Genomic DNA, 18,123 nt, shown 5'->3' with positions numbered 1-18,123 from the left:
CCCCCTCATACCCCACCACCACTTTCTCAGCAATTTAAAACTAACTTATTTTCCCAATTTTGACAGTGGATTTTTGAAATATTACTCGAGTTATCTTTCCACAAATACTGCCTGACCTGCTGAGTATTTCCACTATTTTCTGTCTTAATTTCAGATTCCCAGCATCTGATGCTTTTCTTTCATTTTCAACATTTCACTTTAATGGCTAAGCTAACATGCTTCATGAAAAAAGAGACATAATTTACCTGTACATTCTCTTCAGTGACTTCCACTTCAGCTGTATATATATAATCAATTAGTTTACTGAGTGTATGCCCATCTATGTCCTTTATCTCAACTTTCTTTGCTTTACTTTCAGTCATGTCACCTAAAAATAAAGACAAAATTACATTAATTGTAAAAGCTAAACCCTTGGTCAGAGATAATAGACTTTAACCAAATTCACTGTGAAGTTCAATTAGATGGAAGCTTCCGTAGAACCAGAATTAAGACAATTAATTTAATAAAGCCTTCCACACATAACTAAGTCCATTGGTAAGTCAATTCCATCTTCTATTTTACACAGTAAAATACAGAACATACAGCATTAAAAAAAGCCATTTGTTCTCCAAGTCCGTGCAAACAAAATCTTTTCACTGTATCTCAGTGAAAATTAATCCATTATGGATTACGTGGAATTTCCTCCTGCCCTTCTTCGTGTTCTTGTTCAGCATAATATTCTCTTCTTTCTCCCAATTACCAAGTTTCTCTTTAAGTGCATCAGGGCTAAATAATCTCTGAAACTCTCTCCCTCCCTCCACTCCCAACCCCCACCAGATGGTAGTGGAGGGTAGTGGAAGTATTTCCTCTATTTGAATAATCAAGGAATTAAGGGTTATGGAGAACTGGCACAGAAGAGAAGTCATAAAGTCATCTGAGGCCAGTATTGATCAGCCATGATCACATTAAATGGTGAGGCAGGCTTGAGGGCCTGGAAGCCTACACCTGCTATCCTGTATACCTGCAATATATGTGTTATACTCATTGCCTCAACTACTCCCAATGCCAACATATTCAGCATTTATGAATTCTTTATTTGACTTTTTGAGCTTGTGATGGGCTCTAGTTCTGCTCTTCCCTACAAAACACAAAACTTCAAAATTAAAAAGTAAATCCGTTATCAAAGTGAATATATGTCACCATACACAACCCTAAGATTTATTTCTTGTGGGTATACTCAATAAATCCAATAACCATAATAGAATGAATGAAAGACAACACCAATTGGGCTTTCAACCAATGTGCAAAAGACAACAAACTGTGCAAATACAAAAAGAAAGAAATAATAATAATAATAATAATAATAATAATAATAATACATAAATAAGCAATAAATATTGAGACGAAGAGTCCTTGAAAGCGAGTCCATAGATTGTGGGAACATTTCAGTGATGGGGCAAGTGAAACTGAGAGAAGTTATGCCCTTTGGTTCAAGAGCTTGATGGTTGAGGGCTATTAACTGTTCCTGAACCTGGTGGTGTGAGTTTTGAGGCTTCTGTACCTTCTCCCTGATGGCAGTAGTGAAAAGAAAGCATGACCTGGGTGGTGGGGATTCCTGAAACACAGTGCCAGTTTTGCCAAAGATGTACATAATTTTGAAGAACTCTGCTATACCAATCCTCAGCCACCACTTACACACATTGAAAGGTAAGTTCTGTCCATCTTTTTTTCTGAAATGCCTCATTTAACCCTTTCTACTAGCTCTATATCAATTTCAAAACACAGATCAACCAGAAATCTACATGATATTCCAAATTGACCTGACCTTGCTCAATACCAATATATCTTCTCAATTTTCCCCTCCTTACTAGAAGTTAATCCTAGAACTCTGCTTATCCTTCACATGGCTTCATTAACTAGCATCACCCAGCTTTTGGAAAGTTATCAAGTTGCAGGAAGTGAGATACAAAAGTATAAGGAAGTAGATGGTGGGGATATAGCTGGAAAATTTCCAATATCTTTTTTCCCCACACATTGCATGTGTGTGTGTGTGTCTGTGTGTGTGTGGGGGGGGGTGGAAGAAGAGGTTTTTACGCCACTCTGAGGCGAGGCTATGATTTTCTACTGGGCACAAAGTATAACTGGCTTTGCTACTTTCCTTCGTTCGTGGCCCAAGGTAGAAGGAGATGAGTTATACAGCTCTCATTACATGCACATGCAGTTCAACTCTTTGAGTGATTATGCAGAAAGGCTAAAGTTAATAACTCATCTCCTTCTATCTTAGGGCACGAACTTATCAATTGCCCCTGCTGTGGACCACTTTCTGGAGGTCCAAGACACCGACTTCTACAACAAAGGGATCTGTATGCTCCACGACCGCTGGACTAAGTGTGTAAGTGTAGGAGGGGACTATGTTGAAAAATAGATGTGCTAGGTTTTCTAAAATTGACTCCTCCTACCTTAGGCCACAAACTTATCAATCGCCCCTCGTATATTAATCTAAAGAAGGGTGTGTGTCTGGCCCCAGAGCTGTGGCTCACATAAATAGCCGAAGTTAATGCCAGCCTCCACCATGCAGTTAATGACTTACTCCTACTTTTAAAGCATGTGCCTTTTGCGAACTATCCATTGTACAGGTGATGTCAAAAATCAATAGTAAGCTAAATTAATACTTCACATTACCAGCTGGCCCTCATGCATATACGGCATAGGAGTCATGATCAAATTTCTTGAAATGCGTTGTATGTGCATAAAGCACCCATTACATTTAACACAAATCAGGTGTTAGATAAAATTTACACAGAATGCATAAAGAGGTGTTGAATGAGAAAATTTCTAGGGAATGGTGTTTCAGGTTCAGAGAAGAGAATTAACAGTAGAAATTACTGTCTTTAAATCTGTACTATCATTCAGGAAAACAAAAAGGAATTTCAATTTCAAACAGCACAAGGGTGCACCATAGGCAAGCATCCAATCTGTCTAATCCTTATGTTCACCACTTATAAATGAATCCATTGCTAATTAGCCAGCATTTCTGATTTGACAGAATTTCAAATACCTTATTTTGAAAAATATTCAACAATGAAAATGACTTGAAAATTCTAACTGAAAGACATTCAATAAATGCCATTTTCTGATACATGTAAATCTGGACAACAAATTTTAATAGGATATTCAATCATGTGAGCAATCCAAACAAGCCTGAATTTTATCCTCACATATATTGAACCACTCTCCTGCAGGACTTATGAATTTCTCGCACAATATTTACAGCACAGGAATTGGCCGTTCCCTATTTCTTCTTCACTAGCAAGCATCACTTCAAATTGAGATCATAATAAACTCTGAAATAGACAGATTCATAATACTACTATCAAAAGAGCAGGAAACCCTGTCAAAGATCTTAGCTGTCATTATCTTCACGGGTAATATATAAACATGCATGGATTGGACCTAGCCGGGACTGAAAATTCTTGTTGAATGGGGAAGTTACAGGAGAGGATAAATTAAAAATTTCCACACACTGCCATGTTGTGTCACTGAAGCAGCCTAACATATTACAATTGCAAACAGAAAAGATAACTTTTGACAGTCCGGATCAAAATTGTAAAAATGGTAAATGTTAGTTGTACTTTGTGAATGAAAGTGCATTAACCATTCACAGCACAAATCAGTAAGGCAAAGAATAGAATAAAAAGGATGGGTAGTATAAGCTTATTTAAATCTACTTTTAGGGAATATACAAGCAGAAAAAATACAAAAATTATGAACTCCAAGTCACCTTGTAACAACAGCTCTTTACATTAGTAAAGAGGCAGTATTCTTCTGACAATTTGCTGATAGATTCTTGGCAAAGATCCTAATTACACCACAATAAATATGCCTCCAAGTTAGATACTATATAAGGTGCAAAATTAACTTCCAGCCAGATTTTTTTTACTTGCATTGCAGCAAGTCCAAGAATACAGGGAGCCTGTGTGGGTGTCAGGTGAACAAAGGGAAACTGAAAAGAGTAACAAAGAGGAAAACACACACATCTTGTGTACAACTTTATTACAATTACTTTTCCCTACATTACCTAGTCTTATCACCAGATAGATTTTACTCACCAGATGCTAACAAATATCTGTCAGCTTCTTTTCAATGTAACTAAAAAGGGTTGCCTGCCTTTCAATATTTATATTTGTTTTTATTCAGTTGGCACCCATACATATTATCAACTCAGTTAATTTCAATAAAGAATGACATGCCATTTTGATAAACATAGCGTTTATCTACAAATGGAAAACTAGAGCAAAGTAAATTGCTTATTTTTTCAGGTGTGCTTGAAACATTCAACTATACAGCACAGAAACTTCTGCAAGAACTCTAAGTTTACTGTTATTTTGAAGTGAAGGTTAGCTTTGAATTTAGAACATGTAAACTAAATAACACCTTCTGTAGAATTGAGATAATGCCTCATGGGAGAGAATTTAAAGTAATTTAGTACAGTGAAATAAACTGGTTGTTGTGGTTACTTTGGAATTCCACTATTTGTTAAGTAACTAGAAACCCCTATTTAGCACTACAATTAGAGTATAACTTTTGTTAAGTAATCTTCAAATTGGATGTACAATTTTCATGCTTAATCTTGATAGTGTCCAAATTAACTGTGGCAAAGTTTCAAAGCAGGCCGTAAGAACAATCACCAAATTAGACATCCTTAATTATCATAAATGGTTGGAAGCGAGGTGTTTTAATTGAAGTAAAAAGCCTCAGAATAGAAGGTCGTCCCTTTAGAAACGAGATGAGGAATTTTTTTGGCCAGAGAGCAGTGAATCTGTGGAATCCATAACCACAGACATTTGCAGAGGCAAGTTATTGGGTATATTTAAAGCAGAGGTCAACAGACTCTTAATTAGTAAGGGTGCCAAAGGTTATGGGGAGAAGGCAGGAGAATGGGTTGAAAGGGAAAATAAATCTGCCATGATCAAATGACAGAGCAGACTCAATGGGCTAAATGGCCTAATTCTGCTCTTATGGTCTAAATGGAAGGAGTCGTGGAATACAATTGATGCATTTACAACAATAGTATCTATGGGAACAGACTGTTTTAACTAGATATTTTAGAGGGGAAAAATATAATTACTAATACAAGCTGTTTAAACATAGACTTAAAAGTTAAAAATGGTCCGTGTCTCCACACCCTTACAATTTATATCAGATAACAGGCAAGTAAAACTAATGAACTCTTGCTTATCCCCCGCCCCCAGGCACATATACTGAGAAAGGTAAAGCACTTTCAGTGTTAGTTTTACCACATGCTGCAGTAAATTCATTCCAGGATCCAATAATCCCTTCTGTTGCTAACAACCCCCTGCCTGCATTTTAGATCACAGCAGAAAATAGATAGCAAAATACTTTTCAATTCTATGCAGAAATTACAAAATATTTGTCATTGCACATGAAGAAAAGTTGGTACCTGTAAACATAGCACAGAAATAAGGGCTGCAGGCTGCCAGGACAATACGATGTGCTTCAATTTCAACATCCTCAGCAACAATGGTCACATCACACAAAGTGCTTTTACTGAAAGTTAAACAAACTACTTATTACAAATCATATTTAAAAAACAGACTGCAATATAAAAACTGCCATGATGAAATACCAGAGGGGTTAAAAAAAACAAGTAGAGGCACGACCAAACACTTTCATTAAGCCTTTTACAATCTCAGGATATCCCAAAAGCCTGGTCAAAAAAGTAATTAATTAACAAGTGTAACCACAAAACCACAATTGCAATATGGGAACCTGATGAGCAGCAAGCTCCTACCCAGAGCACCTTGTTTTATTATTTAATGATGTTAAGGCTGTATCACTGGTCAGATTACCAGGGAGAACGCTGTAATAAAGTCAAAACCACCTGAAATATGTCTGTTTACTCATTTATGATGACGCACTGTTTCTTCATTCAATGATGATGCCTGATCTATCACAGATTTCAACCATGATTCGCTTTTATTTCATTTGTCTGTTATCAGCCTACTTATTTCCTTTCTCTCAATCTCAATTCCTACCTCCTAAATCATCTCCACCACTCCCGAATCCTAATCCTAGCCTACACCGATCTCTTTTTCCTCCCCCATTATGCAAGTACCAGGGCATTCCTTTCCACCGCTATAATCCGAAAATACTGTGGTTACAATATCATTGTTGCCAGTGAATACATCAAATGACATCCCTCTTCACTCCTGCTTGTTGAGCCTTGGACACAAATGAATTTTGACAGAAGCAGTTATGATTGCAACCCTTTACACCATTACAGACCATAGGAATTAAAAGGCATACAACTTTTTTAAAGTTTCTTGTGCAGGGTAAATAACAAAATAATCTCCTGTATCATTGAAATAATTGACAACTGAAATTGAATGATTATTGTATCGTGTACCAAGATACAGTGGCAAAATTTAGTTTTGCAAGTAGATCACTTCAAAACGTAATTGAGGAAAAAATAGCCATTCTTCACAAATTATAAGGTTACAGGTACTTCACGCAGAAGCAGTTTTTGCTATTCCTCAGCCACCATATATTCCAGTCAATGTTATTAATTTAACCGAGTACATTATAAATAGGTTTAAAACAAGGTCTCTTGTAATCTGTAATTTTCTTCCAAAAGACAGATGCATTGGAGTGATTTATTGAGAGAAAGGAAACATACCCTGCAAAATGATGGAACATACAGCTGAATCATTTTAAAAGCTGGAAGGCAACAGATATCCTCATTATACCATACCTTGCTGATTCGCACTTTGAAACAAAATGCCTCAAATACAGACAATTCAAACAGAAGCACTGATAGAAGCTGCTAATTGCATGGCTGCACCCTTTCAATATAAAGGTAAAATAAACCAATCCTGCACACAAACACCACTGGAAGTGTCACCAGACACTGAGCTTTTGAAAATACTTTCCATCCCAAACATATGTAGAAACTGAAAGCATTCAGTTTTAAAGAATATTACATGCAGATAACCAGAAATGCTGATAGAATCCTAGAAGCCAGCTAGCCTTCAGGAACAGTTCTTCATGATCAGTGGAAGAAAAGTGGATAGATAAAAGGGTGAACTGTAACAAACATAAATAATTAAATCCAGGGAGCAAAAATGGCAATTTTTGCTTTAAATTTACCTTCGTAGCTCATTCATGACTTTGAAGGCTTTCGTCATGTGAAGAGGATTCATAGTAACTGGTGCCTGATCCTTATCATCTTCACTCAGATCCACAGTTCGTGCTGGAGATGACTTCACACTGCTGTATATTCAGATATGAAAATATATATTCATTGAGAAGTGAAAATGAAACTAGAAAACATATCAATATAAGAGTCATTACATATACCACCATGGATCAACTGTGCTGAAGTCAATTTTTACAAATATGACAAGTATGTGGCCAAAGAAAAATTACTATAGAAGTTACATTTTCAAGACTTTAGGTGACTAGAATAAAGTGCTTTTTAATATATGTTCAGTTTTAACAAATTTAAGTTCCAAATGTGGATATAAAATTTAAAATGCAAATATACAAAGATCATAAAGAAATCAATGTTATTGAGTTATAGTTGGTGAACAAATAACTTTCTCCAAATACAATTTATTAACTGACAAGAAATGGCTCCAAGAACATCCACAATGGAGAAGCCCAGCATCAAGTGACAAAGAAAAGGCTAAAGCATTTTAAATAACAAAGTCAGAAGTAGAAATCCACTTTGATTTCTCCCCAAGATTCATGCCAGCACAGAAACCAATCTTAGCCAAATTCATTCTGTACAACAGTTGACAACAGTGGTTACAGAAAAAGCTGAGGAAACAGCTCCATTACTGAAAGCTTGGTACACCATCTAGGTGTGCTTCTAGCCAAGCTGTACAAAGTTCAATAGTAAATTTATTATCAAAGTGCATATATGTCAACATATACATCCCTGAGAGTGATTTTCTTGTGGGCATATAGAATAAATCCAAAAAAAAAGCACAATAGAATCAATGGAAGACTGCACCCAACAGGATGGACCAACAATCAATGTGCAAAAGACAACAAACTGCGCAAATACAAAATAAATAATATTCATAATAAATAAGCAATAAATATCGAGAACATGAGATGATATGTCACCATCTTTGATTCGACCAAAGACAGTGGTGTCATCAGCAAACTTAAATATGGCATTGGAGCCGTGCTTAGCCTCACAACATTAGTGTAAAGTGAGTAGAGCAGAGGTCTAAGCACACAGCCCTCTGATGCACCTGTGCTGATGGAGACTGTAGAGGAGATGGTTTTGCCAATCCGAACTGATAGGGGTCTTCAAGTGAGGAAACTGAGGATCCAATTGCACAAGGAGGTATTGAGGCCAAGGTCTTGAAACTTATTGAGTAGTTTTGAGGAGGTGATGGTATTGAATACCAAGCTGAAGTCAATGACAGCATCTTGATGTATGCCTCTTCAGTGTCCGGATGTTCCAGGGTTGAATGAAGAGCCAATGAAGTGGCATCTGCTGTGGACCTGTTGTGACAGTAGGCAAATTGGAATAGATCCAAGTATTTTCTCAGGCAAGAGTTGATATGTTTCTTTACCAACCTCTCAAAACACTTCTTTGCTGTTATGTAATTGCTACTGGACCATAATCACTGAGGCAGGTTAACACGTGTTTGAAGTAGGTGGGTACCTCAGACTGCCAAAGCAAGACGTTAAAGTTATTAGTGCACATTCCAGCCAGTTGATCAGCACAGGTCTTTAGTACAGTGAGGTGGATGCTTTCCATGGGTTCACTCTCCTGAAGGATACTCTCATGCCGGCCTCAGAGACAGAAATCACAATTAAAATACCAGCATTTTCCTCACACCCCCAAACAATTGGGATATAACCCGGATTTGTCCTATCCACAAAACACAAGATAAATCTAATTTAAATAATGACAAACTATTCTCATTCAGCATTGACTGAAGGAAGATTCGTTCAACAGTGCTATGAAACTGCTATTATAAAGGCTACTTCCATGAAAGTGAATACCCTAAACATCAATCCTCCATTTGACCCAGGGAGGAACCTAATCAAAGTTTTAAGAATTTAAAATAAGGAGAAAAATTCTTCAGCTGACTGGAGTCACACTTCACAAATCATTACAGAAACCATTCAGTGAAGAGCATTTTCAACAGCTTTATCAAGGACTTTAGTCAAAGAGCAGTCAGCTCCAGATGATTGCGTAAATACTTAATTTTAGTAGCGCTGCTCAGAAGAATAAGGCAAGCCAGATATGTATGTAGCAAAAATACTGCAACAAGCAAATATAGGCAAGTAATTTCCAGACCACAATTGTTAGGTAATGACCAGCTTCAACAAGAAAGGCAGAGGCTAAACTGCTATCCTAAACTTGTAATTCAACACTGCATGTATAAAACTTGTTCATCTGATTTGGACAATAAGCAACATAAACAGTCAAAGACATTGCAGGTCTAGACATAAACACTGACCATCTCCTTACCTCCACAAATGGGTCAACCCGCTGAATTCCTCCAAGCTTTTTTTGGCTTTTGATTACAGCATCTGACATTTCTTGCGAAAATATTTTATGCTTTGATAGACTATTCTGAACAGTCACAGTGATCTAATCACATCCACCAGAAGTAAAGGATGGATCAAGCCAAAATGAACACTATCTACAGTAGGATTCAACTATGCAGTGTTCTTTTCACAATCTACTGAAATTTACATTTGTTTTAGTGTTTTACAATGACAAGTATGAATATCCTTTCCATTTCATAATGTGAAATAGTGCAGCACAGTGAGAGTCATGAAACCTGCATAGACCCTTCATCCTTGGTCCCATGATTCCCTTGGCAGGCTCTTCCCCTATACCCTTGCAATTTTCTTTTCTCTTTCAAACAATAATCCAATTCCTTTTCAAAATTCATTGCTGAATATTCAGGCAGTGTATTAAAAATGTTTCAGTCACTTTTTCTTTAAATGCTGAACCAATTGTCATGCTCAGCCTTGACTTGCCAGTGTGCAAATCCAAGCTAATATTACTGAAGAATATGTCAGCATTATTATCTCGCCTCCCAACCTCTGGACTAACTGGAACTGTGGTGCAAAATACAAACTGCTTCAACTAAATACTTGAATTGGCTGATGTCAAATAATTCAGTACTGTGCAACAGTCTTAGGTACATACTTTTTCACAGTACTGTCTTTGTTAACACAGAGTGGAGAGTGAGTTTCTAAATCTGGCAGGACCAAGATGCTGGGAATAGCAAGCATGGAGTGCTGTGGGAGGGGTGTAAGACAGGCAGAGAAGGAATGCCAGGGTCGGGGTTGGGGGGGGGGGGGGTGATGCAGAGGCAGACACACCTAGTCTTGAGTCACCAGACAAGGTCATTTGATTCCAAAATATCTCTCTGGTGCTTCCTGAACCCACCCCTCTAATTTCCTCTTTTCCTGACCATGATTCTCCCTGCCCCTTCCAATCTCAGTCCAGAATAGAGACCGATATCAGAATCAGGTTTATCGTCATTCACATGTCATGACATTTGTTTTCTTTTTGCGACAGCAGTACAGAGTAATACATAAAATTACTATAGCGCTGTGCAAAAGTCTTTGGCACTCTAGCTGTATATACTGTATATGCCTAAGACTTTTGCACAGTACTGCATTACTCACTTCAGATTAAAGTGCCTATAAAATGTACTTACACACCTTGGAAGTTTTCACGTTTTATTGATTTACAACATTGAATCATGGTGAATTTAATACGGCTTTTTTGACACTGATCAACAGGAAAAGACTCTTCTGTTACAAAGTGAAAATATATCTCTATGAAGTGATATAAATTAATTACAAATACAAAACACAAAATAATTGATTGCAGAAGTATTCACCTCCCCCCTTTAATATGACACACCAAATCATCACTGGTGTAGCCAATTGGTTTTAGGAGTCACAGAATTAATTAAATGGAGATCACCGTGTGCAGTCAAGGTGTTTCAATTGATTGTAGTAAAAATACACCTGTATCTGGAAGGTCCAACTGCTGGTGAGGCAATATCCTGGCAAAAACTACACCATGAAGACAAAATAACACTCCAAGCAACTCAGTGGAAAGGTTATTGAAAAGCACAAGTCAGGAGATGGATACAAGAAAATTTCCAAGTCACTGAGTATCCCTTGGAGTACAGTTAAGTCAATCATCCAGAGACGGAAAGAATACGGCACTGCTGTAAATCTGCCTACAGCAGGCCGTTCTCAAAAACTGTGCGACCATGCAAGAACGAGAATAGTGAGGGAGGCCACCAAGAGACCTATGACAACTCTGAAGAAGTTACAAGCTTCTGTGGCTGATATGGGAGAGACTGTGCATACAATTGTTACCTGGGTGCTTCACCAGTCACAGCTTCATGGGACAGTGGCAAAGAGAAAGCCACTGTTGAAAAAACACACAAAATCTCAGCTGGAGTTTGCCAGAAGGCATGTGGGAGACTCTGAAGTCAGCTGGAAGATTCACTGGTCTGATGAAATCAAAATTGATCTTTTTGGCCATCAAACTAAACCATACATCATCAAAAACACACCAACCCTACCATGAAGCATAGTGTTGGCAGCATCGTGCTGTGGGGACGTTTCACTGCAGCAGACCTTGATAGGCTCGTGAAGGTGGAGGGTAAAATGAATGCAACAAAATACAGAGAAATCCTGGAGGAAAACCTGATGCAGTCTGTAAGATGACTGCAACTTGGGAGAAGGTTTCTTTTCCAGCAAAACAGCGACCCCAAGCATAAAGCTAAAGCTATAAAGGAATGACTTTAAAAACAACAAAGTTAATGTCCTGGAGAGGCCACGTCAGAGTCCAGACCTCAATCCAATTGAAAATTTGTAGCTGGATTTGAAAAGGGCTGTTCACTCATGATCCTCATGTAATCTGACAGAGCCTGAGCAGTTTTGTAAAGCAAAATTGGGAAAAATTGCAGTGTCCAGATGTGCAAAGCTGATAGAGACCTATCCACACAGACTCAAGGGTGTAACTGCTGCTAAAGATGCATCTATTAATTACTACTTGAAGGGGGTAAATACTTATGTAATCAATTATTTTGTGTTTTATATTTGTAATTTATTTAGATCACTTTGTAGGGATTGGTTTTCACTTTGACACAAAAGTGTCTTTTTCTGTTGTTCAGTGTCAAAAAAGCCAAATTAAATTCACTGTGATTCAATGTTGTAATACAATAAAACATGAAAACTTTGGGGGGGGGGGCGGTAAATACTTTTTATAGGCACTATACATAACATTACCAATGCAGTAGTAAGAACATTAGAAATTAGGAGCAGTGAAAGGACCTGAGCCTGCTCTGACATTTAGTAAAATGATGGCTGGTCTGACTGTAACAAAAATTTCTGTCTATCCAAAACAGCATTTACTCATTTGACAATCAAGAATTTCTGACTTTAAAATATTCAAAAACTCTTGCTTCCTCCACTCTGGGTTCCAAAAATGCATGAATTCTCAGGAAAAAAAATCTCATCTCCATTTTAGATGGGCAAACTGTTATTTCGCTACTGCTAAATATGCAGAATACAGATACAACATACATACACAGAAATTAGTGAATAATTTATTTAGTCTATGTATCCAAATAAGTATTATAGGCTCCACACAAGGTACAGCCCTTCATATGTCCTTTTAGTACATTAATGTTTATTTTATTCCTTTCCTGCTTGTGCTTAACAAACTTCAATTTAAGTACATACACAGTATTTAAATACACCTAAACATTTCATAAGCTGTGATTTACACACACTCAATGCTCCGTCAGCACAAAAGCTGTGCTCAAAAATCCTACTGGATATATTAATAACCAGCTTACATAACCAAACCTGGACTTCACAAACGCTTGACTAAATTTCCAAAACACTCAATTATGAAGAAAGCAGAAACATTACTGATATCAAAAATTGTTTTTTTTTTTCATTTAAGCAATAATGAAAGTGAAAGATTTCCTGGCACCAGTAAAACATACAAATATCCAGAAGGCTCTTTCCAATTCAGATAAAAGAACTTCACAACACGAACTGTCTGATTTTACCACTTAGGTCTGGCTTTAAATGTAAAAGTTTGGAATTATATTGAAACTTCACACAGCATTAGCATTATTTGACATCATGACACAAAAGTGAACAGTAATACAAGCAACAAGAAGGTGGACATATTAATACTCAGTCCTGATGAAGGTTCTCAGCCTGAAACATCAACTGTTTACTCTTTTCCTGAGATGCTACCTGACCTGCTAAATTGCTCCAGCACTGTGGGTGTGCTGCTTTGATTTACAGCATCTGGATATTCTCTCTTGTCTGAGAAGATGGGCATAGCAGTTTTTGAGAAGTCTTTTAAAACAGTACCCAAGTAGAGGGGGGAAATACTTCAGGAGAAAATTCTACAGCTTCAGGCCAGAAGCATGATGCCAAATCAGTAGAAATAGGAGAACATGAGGGCCTGAACTAGAACTTAATTAAAATGAGATTCAAGATCAAATGAGTGATGAAGGAATGACCTTGTATGGGCATGAAAACTGAGAGATCCATTTCTTTTCTTTCAACTCAAAGAATGCAATCAGTGGCCTCTTCCATTGCTAAGAAGGTTTTTGCTGTGAGGATTCAGGCAAGATAAAGGTACATCCTTCCATATTTTTCTTCTGCTGGCCTTATATCAGCTCTTAAATCAGCTTTCAATCCAGTTTTCAACAAGTGTTAAGTTACCAGCTAATTGGGTTTTGCATGTAATCTTAATCTGGCAAGTTATTAAAAACCATGGATTTAACCCAATTTATTATATAGGCATCAGTTATAGTACAAAGCTAGCAAAAGTGCAATGTACTTTCAATTACTCAACTGCTAATTTACAATATTGGTGCATATATACAGCGTTGCTGAAGTCAGTTTCACCCTTTCTAGATTCTTCTGAAATGCTAGATATACATTCCTTTGAAAGATTATAGAATGCAAGTTTTATTCCAATACAATTAGTACACATTTTACATATAGCTCTGAAACTTGAATAAAATAAGTCCTCATAATTATCACGAGTGGATCAGGTACAGTATTTCATTCAGAATGTCGCAGCAAATTAGTTTTTTGGGGATTCCAAATTATTTTGCTAGTGCAACAGAAAAACTGAGGGATTTTAATAAACAAAATTATTGTACAGTTCCTATTACTGTGTATTTTGGCTCATTTCTACAAGTGCCTCAAAAAAAGCAATTATATTAAGGCTTCAGTTACGCCCAATCAGGATAACAGAATTTAACAAACAACTGAAGTGTTAACAAAATAGCATCCAAATTTTACATGTGTGCAGTTACCGTGAACAATCAGAAAGGAAAAAGAAATGTGGAATTATAAAGGTAAAAGAAATGTAAGGTCAAACAATGCTTATAGTTACAGGGAAAACCAAATTAAAATCCAGCCAGAATACAAAATAAATGCTAATGCAGCACACAAATGTAAATTGTAAATGATACATAGTCAAACATAAATCTAAGCCCAGAAAGAGATCTCAACAATAATTCCAGTTGAATTCTCTCAGAGTAACTGTAGACTAGTGAAACTGAATGCAACAGCATCTTTTGCACAAGGCATTATAATGGATAAATCTCACACATCAGCAATAACATTTTAGCAAATTTTAATTGTCACTATTCGGAAGATCTCAAGTTGCTGGCTTACTTGATCAAGAAAGATTAAAATGTAGGAACATAAACCACATTAAAAGTCAAAGTCAAATTTATGTTTCATAAATGAGACAAGTGCATGCAACTTTCCATTTTCTACTCTGAGCCACTTGTAAGAAGTAGAGAATTTATTCATAGCTGGTGTTTAGGAGATTCAGATGATGAAATGATTGTGACATGTATTTATTATTCCTGTAATATGGATAGGACAGAATCAATAGTCTCAGTTTCTGATCAATGTCCTGTGAACCTGCCAGCCAGCACAAGTGTTCATGGTTACTGGGTCTAATAAGATTGTGTTGTAGTAGATATGAAAAAATACTCTGCTAATAGTGGTTAAACTCACAATGAACAGCTTAGAGCTTCTATCATAAACACCAGAGCCCCTCCAAACAACTCTAAAATAGAAACAATCATAACATTGCCCTGTTTGTAGCACTGTCAACCATCAATAATCACCAACATAATACTGTGATATTGGGAGCACAGTACAAACCATATCAGAACAAGAACGAACGCTTCACAATATCCATTGATAGATCAGTAACTCCTGGCGGCTAAACTAGCTTAACTCAAGGTGCATTTTCCCACCAACACCTCCATCCCATAAAGACAAACACAAAAATAAACACAACTGAACTAATTAACGAGTATGCAGTAGTGGGAAAAAAAAACACGCCAGCTCCCAGATATAATAGCTTTTCCAGACTGGAAAGGTTTCATGGTTTTAAGTTTACAAATGATATTTTCAAGTCAAGTACAAAACATTTTCAGACTGGTGCCACTACTTATGTGTACTACTGATTGTTTACAACTCGAACGTATTTATGTGACGAATTAATACACACATAGTATTAACGTTGAAAATTAATTGCTGATATTTGTTAAAATTTTCTGGAAATCAGCATTCTTCGTTAAGTCTTAACTGGAAAATTTCTCAGCACCGCAGCCGAAATTGGACCAGTACTCATACAATATTAGCTCAGATCTGCAAGGACAGCATATATAGACGCAAAGAAGTTGTTTACTGATAATAGATGTTATTTTTTTAAACGGTGGGCAAGTTTGCACATGCGTGTTGGGAGGGATGACTGACAGCTTTTTGGAAAAAAACCATGGGGGCAAGCAGCAGCGGAAGTCGGCAGTGGGATTGAGGCAAATTCTGGGGGAGAGGTTAAAACCACGCAAGGCGCGGGAACTAAGGCCAGGAGAATCTCAGCGGTACCTACCCTTCCTCAACCATCGTGGTGCGTATACGGTGGGACACATGAGCCGCCAGCGCCCACTCGGGCCGGATCTAGAGAGAGCTGGGAAGAGCGGCCTCAGCCCTACCGTCCTCTCTCCCATTCAGGACCCCTGCCTTTAGCTCCCCGCCGCAGCGCCTGATTCCATCTCGTCCCGGCCGCATTGTTACTTTGTTGCCGGGGAGCGACAGCGGCTGACAAGCTTACCTTGTCTGGGACCGTCCGCTGCGAGAGTCCGCAGCATTTCTTGACGTAGTGCAGGGATTCATGCAGCTCGGGCTGTGAGTGTGACAGAGAGGAGTGGTTGTCGCCCTTGTTTTTCTCCAGCAGCAGTCATAAAATCTAAAGTTTCGACGGCCAACAACTGCCGGTGGTGCTTTCAACCAGAGACCACGTTGCGAGCAACAATAAAGTGCCTAGTGTGGGCAGACCGAGGTTAACAAACCAATCAAAGTGCAATGTTCAAGTAAATATTTGCTGATGTAAATTTAGTTCCTTTTGTACTGGAAATATGTGCAGGGTGAAATGCACAAATGTTAATCAATAAAGCTCTTGCACATCTGGGAACATCACTATAAAAGTTCATCCTTTGAGGGAAGTTCCACATTTATCTTCAGGTTGTGAACGACTGCGGAAAGAACAGAACTTTATTTCCGGTTCATTACCTTCTGGAAATACATTTACAAAACATGCTAGTATTAAAATAGCCAACAGCGCTCTTCGCTATTTAGATTATTTTAATAGCTTCAAACAGTGGTGAAATTCCTGATTATGCAACGAGTTGGGCAAAGAGTAGCTAATTCTCAGAATGCAGTAAAAGCATATGCTTACAACCATGGTTAATTTTTTTTCAGGTTTTCTTCATTATTACCTGGAAAAAAGTAAAGAAATAGAGGAAAAGGAGTAAAGCAAAGTAGAATGAACAGTGCAGTAATTGTCTATAAACACAGCAAAATGAAAGATAACAGGATTTATCGATTCCAGTATACAAGGGAGATCACAAGCATTATTTACTACGTCCTGCTATAATATTATACAGCAAGGTAACACAACTTGTAACCCATTGTGGCTGCAGCAGCCATTAAACATGATTCAAGCAGCAATCAGTGGGAGGAAAGGAATTGTTCACATTTCAGGTCAACATCCTGCATCAGGTCTTGTCTGCATCTGCATATGAACAACACAGCCTGCACAGTGTGGCTGAATGAATACAAGTAGGTTCTGAACAGAGGAGAAATTAGCTTGGGGGTGGATACTCTCCTTCCATTGAATCTGAAGGATTTTGCAGGGACAGCATTTGTGGTGCCTTGAGATGTCAACAGTAGACATCTGAAACATATGTCTCTGAAACATATAGGAGGGCAGGATTCCCTGCTGCCTGCTGGAACTGTGGGTTTTGCGACAGCTCTACAGTTTTGCTCGTTACCCTTCTTCCTCCATTAACTAAAGGCTGTACTGGAGCAGTGAAAGCAGATCATTGTCTACCTTCAGTTGCACGTAGCTCTGAGGAGTGGTCCAAGTTTTCCAGCGTCCTGCTCTGAACCTTTGTTGTCAGCAGCATTTTGGTGCAACTTGGTGGCAAAGGTTTGTCCCAGTTAAAGATAAATTAAAGAGCTTGTTTGTTCAATTGGTTTATTCTGCCCCAAAGAACACCACCATATTTCAATATCTATATTTATTAAATGATTCAAGAGCTCTTGTCCTGTGCCATTATTCCTCATTATTCTTCATATGAAGATTACTTAAAATTTCAAAATTGAACATGTCCTTTGGCTTAAGTTTTTAAGCTGTTAACAATCCATGAAGGTTTTTGTTGCATAAATCAATCAGTAAAAGTCAGAAAAATCTATGATCCATCCATCTAAGTTAGTTACTTTTCCTCCCCTTGCTTGGATATGTTATCACTCACCTTACCTTTCACCTTCTATTCAACCAGTAACGAATACAACAATAGACACAGACTTAACCAATTTCTAGAGGTGTACATCTACTGGAGTGGTTTATGATCTGTGAACCTTTGAGTTAGGAGATGGTAATGAAATCAGACCCGGATCTGGGCCGTACCCTCCAAATATCCTGTCCTGCATCTCGGTTTTTTTTTGCACTACCTTACTTTCCATTTTTCTATTTTCTATTTATGATTTATAACT

The 18,123-nt window shown here is 37.7% G+C and overlaps 1 protein-coding gene across 5 annotated transcripts in view; it reads right to left on the bottom strand.

Annotated features, from left to right (window-relative positions):
* The window catches only part of LOC140200479 (kelch-like protein 3), a 100,290-nt gene extending 83,702 nt beyond the window's left edge, over positions 1 to 16,588 (bottom strand). For 2 of the 5 annotated variants that reach the window (XM_072263855.1, XM_072263857.1), the window contains exons 1-4: positions 16,181 to 16,588; positions 7,147 to 7,269; positions 5,441 to 5,547; positions 246 to 367 (exon numbers count right to left, since the gene is read on the bottom strand). In XM_072263855.1, coding sequence (XP_072119956.1) covers positions 246 to 367; positions 5,441 to 5,547; positions 7,147 to 7,269; positions 16,181 to 16,242 — 414 coding nt within the window. In that variant the 5' untranslated portion in view covers positions 16,243 to 16,588. Of the gene's footprint in view, positions 1 to 245; positions 368 to 5,440; positions 5,548 to 7,146; positions 7,270 to 15,958; positions 16,135 to 16,180 lie in introns of those variants that run through there. The other 3 variants (XM_072263856.1, XM_072263859.1, XM_072263858.1) reach the window with 3 other exon arrangements.
* Positions 16,589 to 18,123: the final 1,535 nt, after the last annotated feature.

The sequence above is a fragment of the Mobula birostris genome, chromosome 7, assembly GCF_030028105.1.
Source record: "Mobula birostris isolate sMobBir1 chromosome 7, sMobBir1.hap1, whole genome shotgun sequence".
Classification (NCBI taxonomy): Eukaryota; Metazoa; Chordata; class Chondrichthyes; order Myliobatiformes; family Myliobatidae; genus Mobula; species Mobula birostris.
Note: the sequence above shows the minus strand (reverse complement) of the source record. Positions and strands in the feature narration are given on the sequence as shown.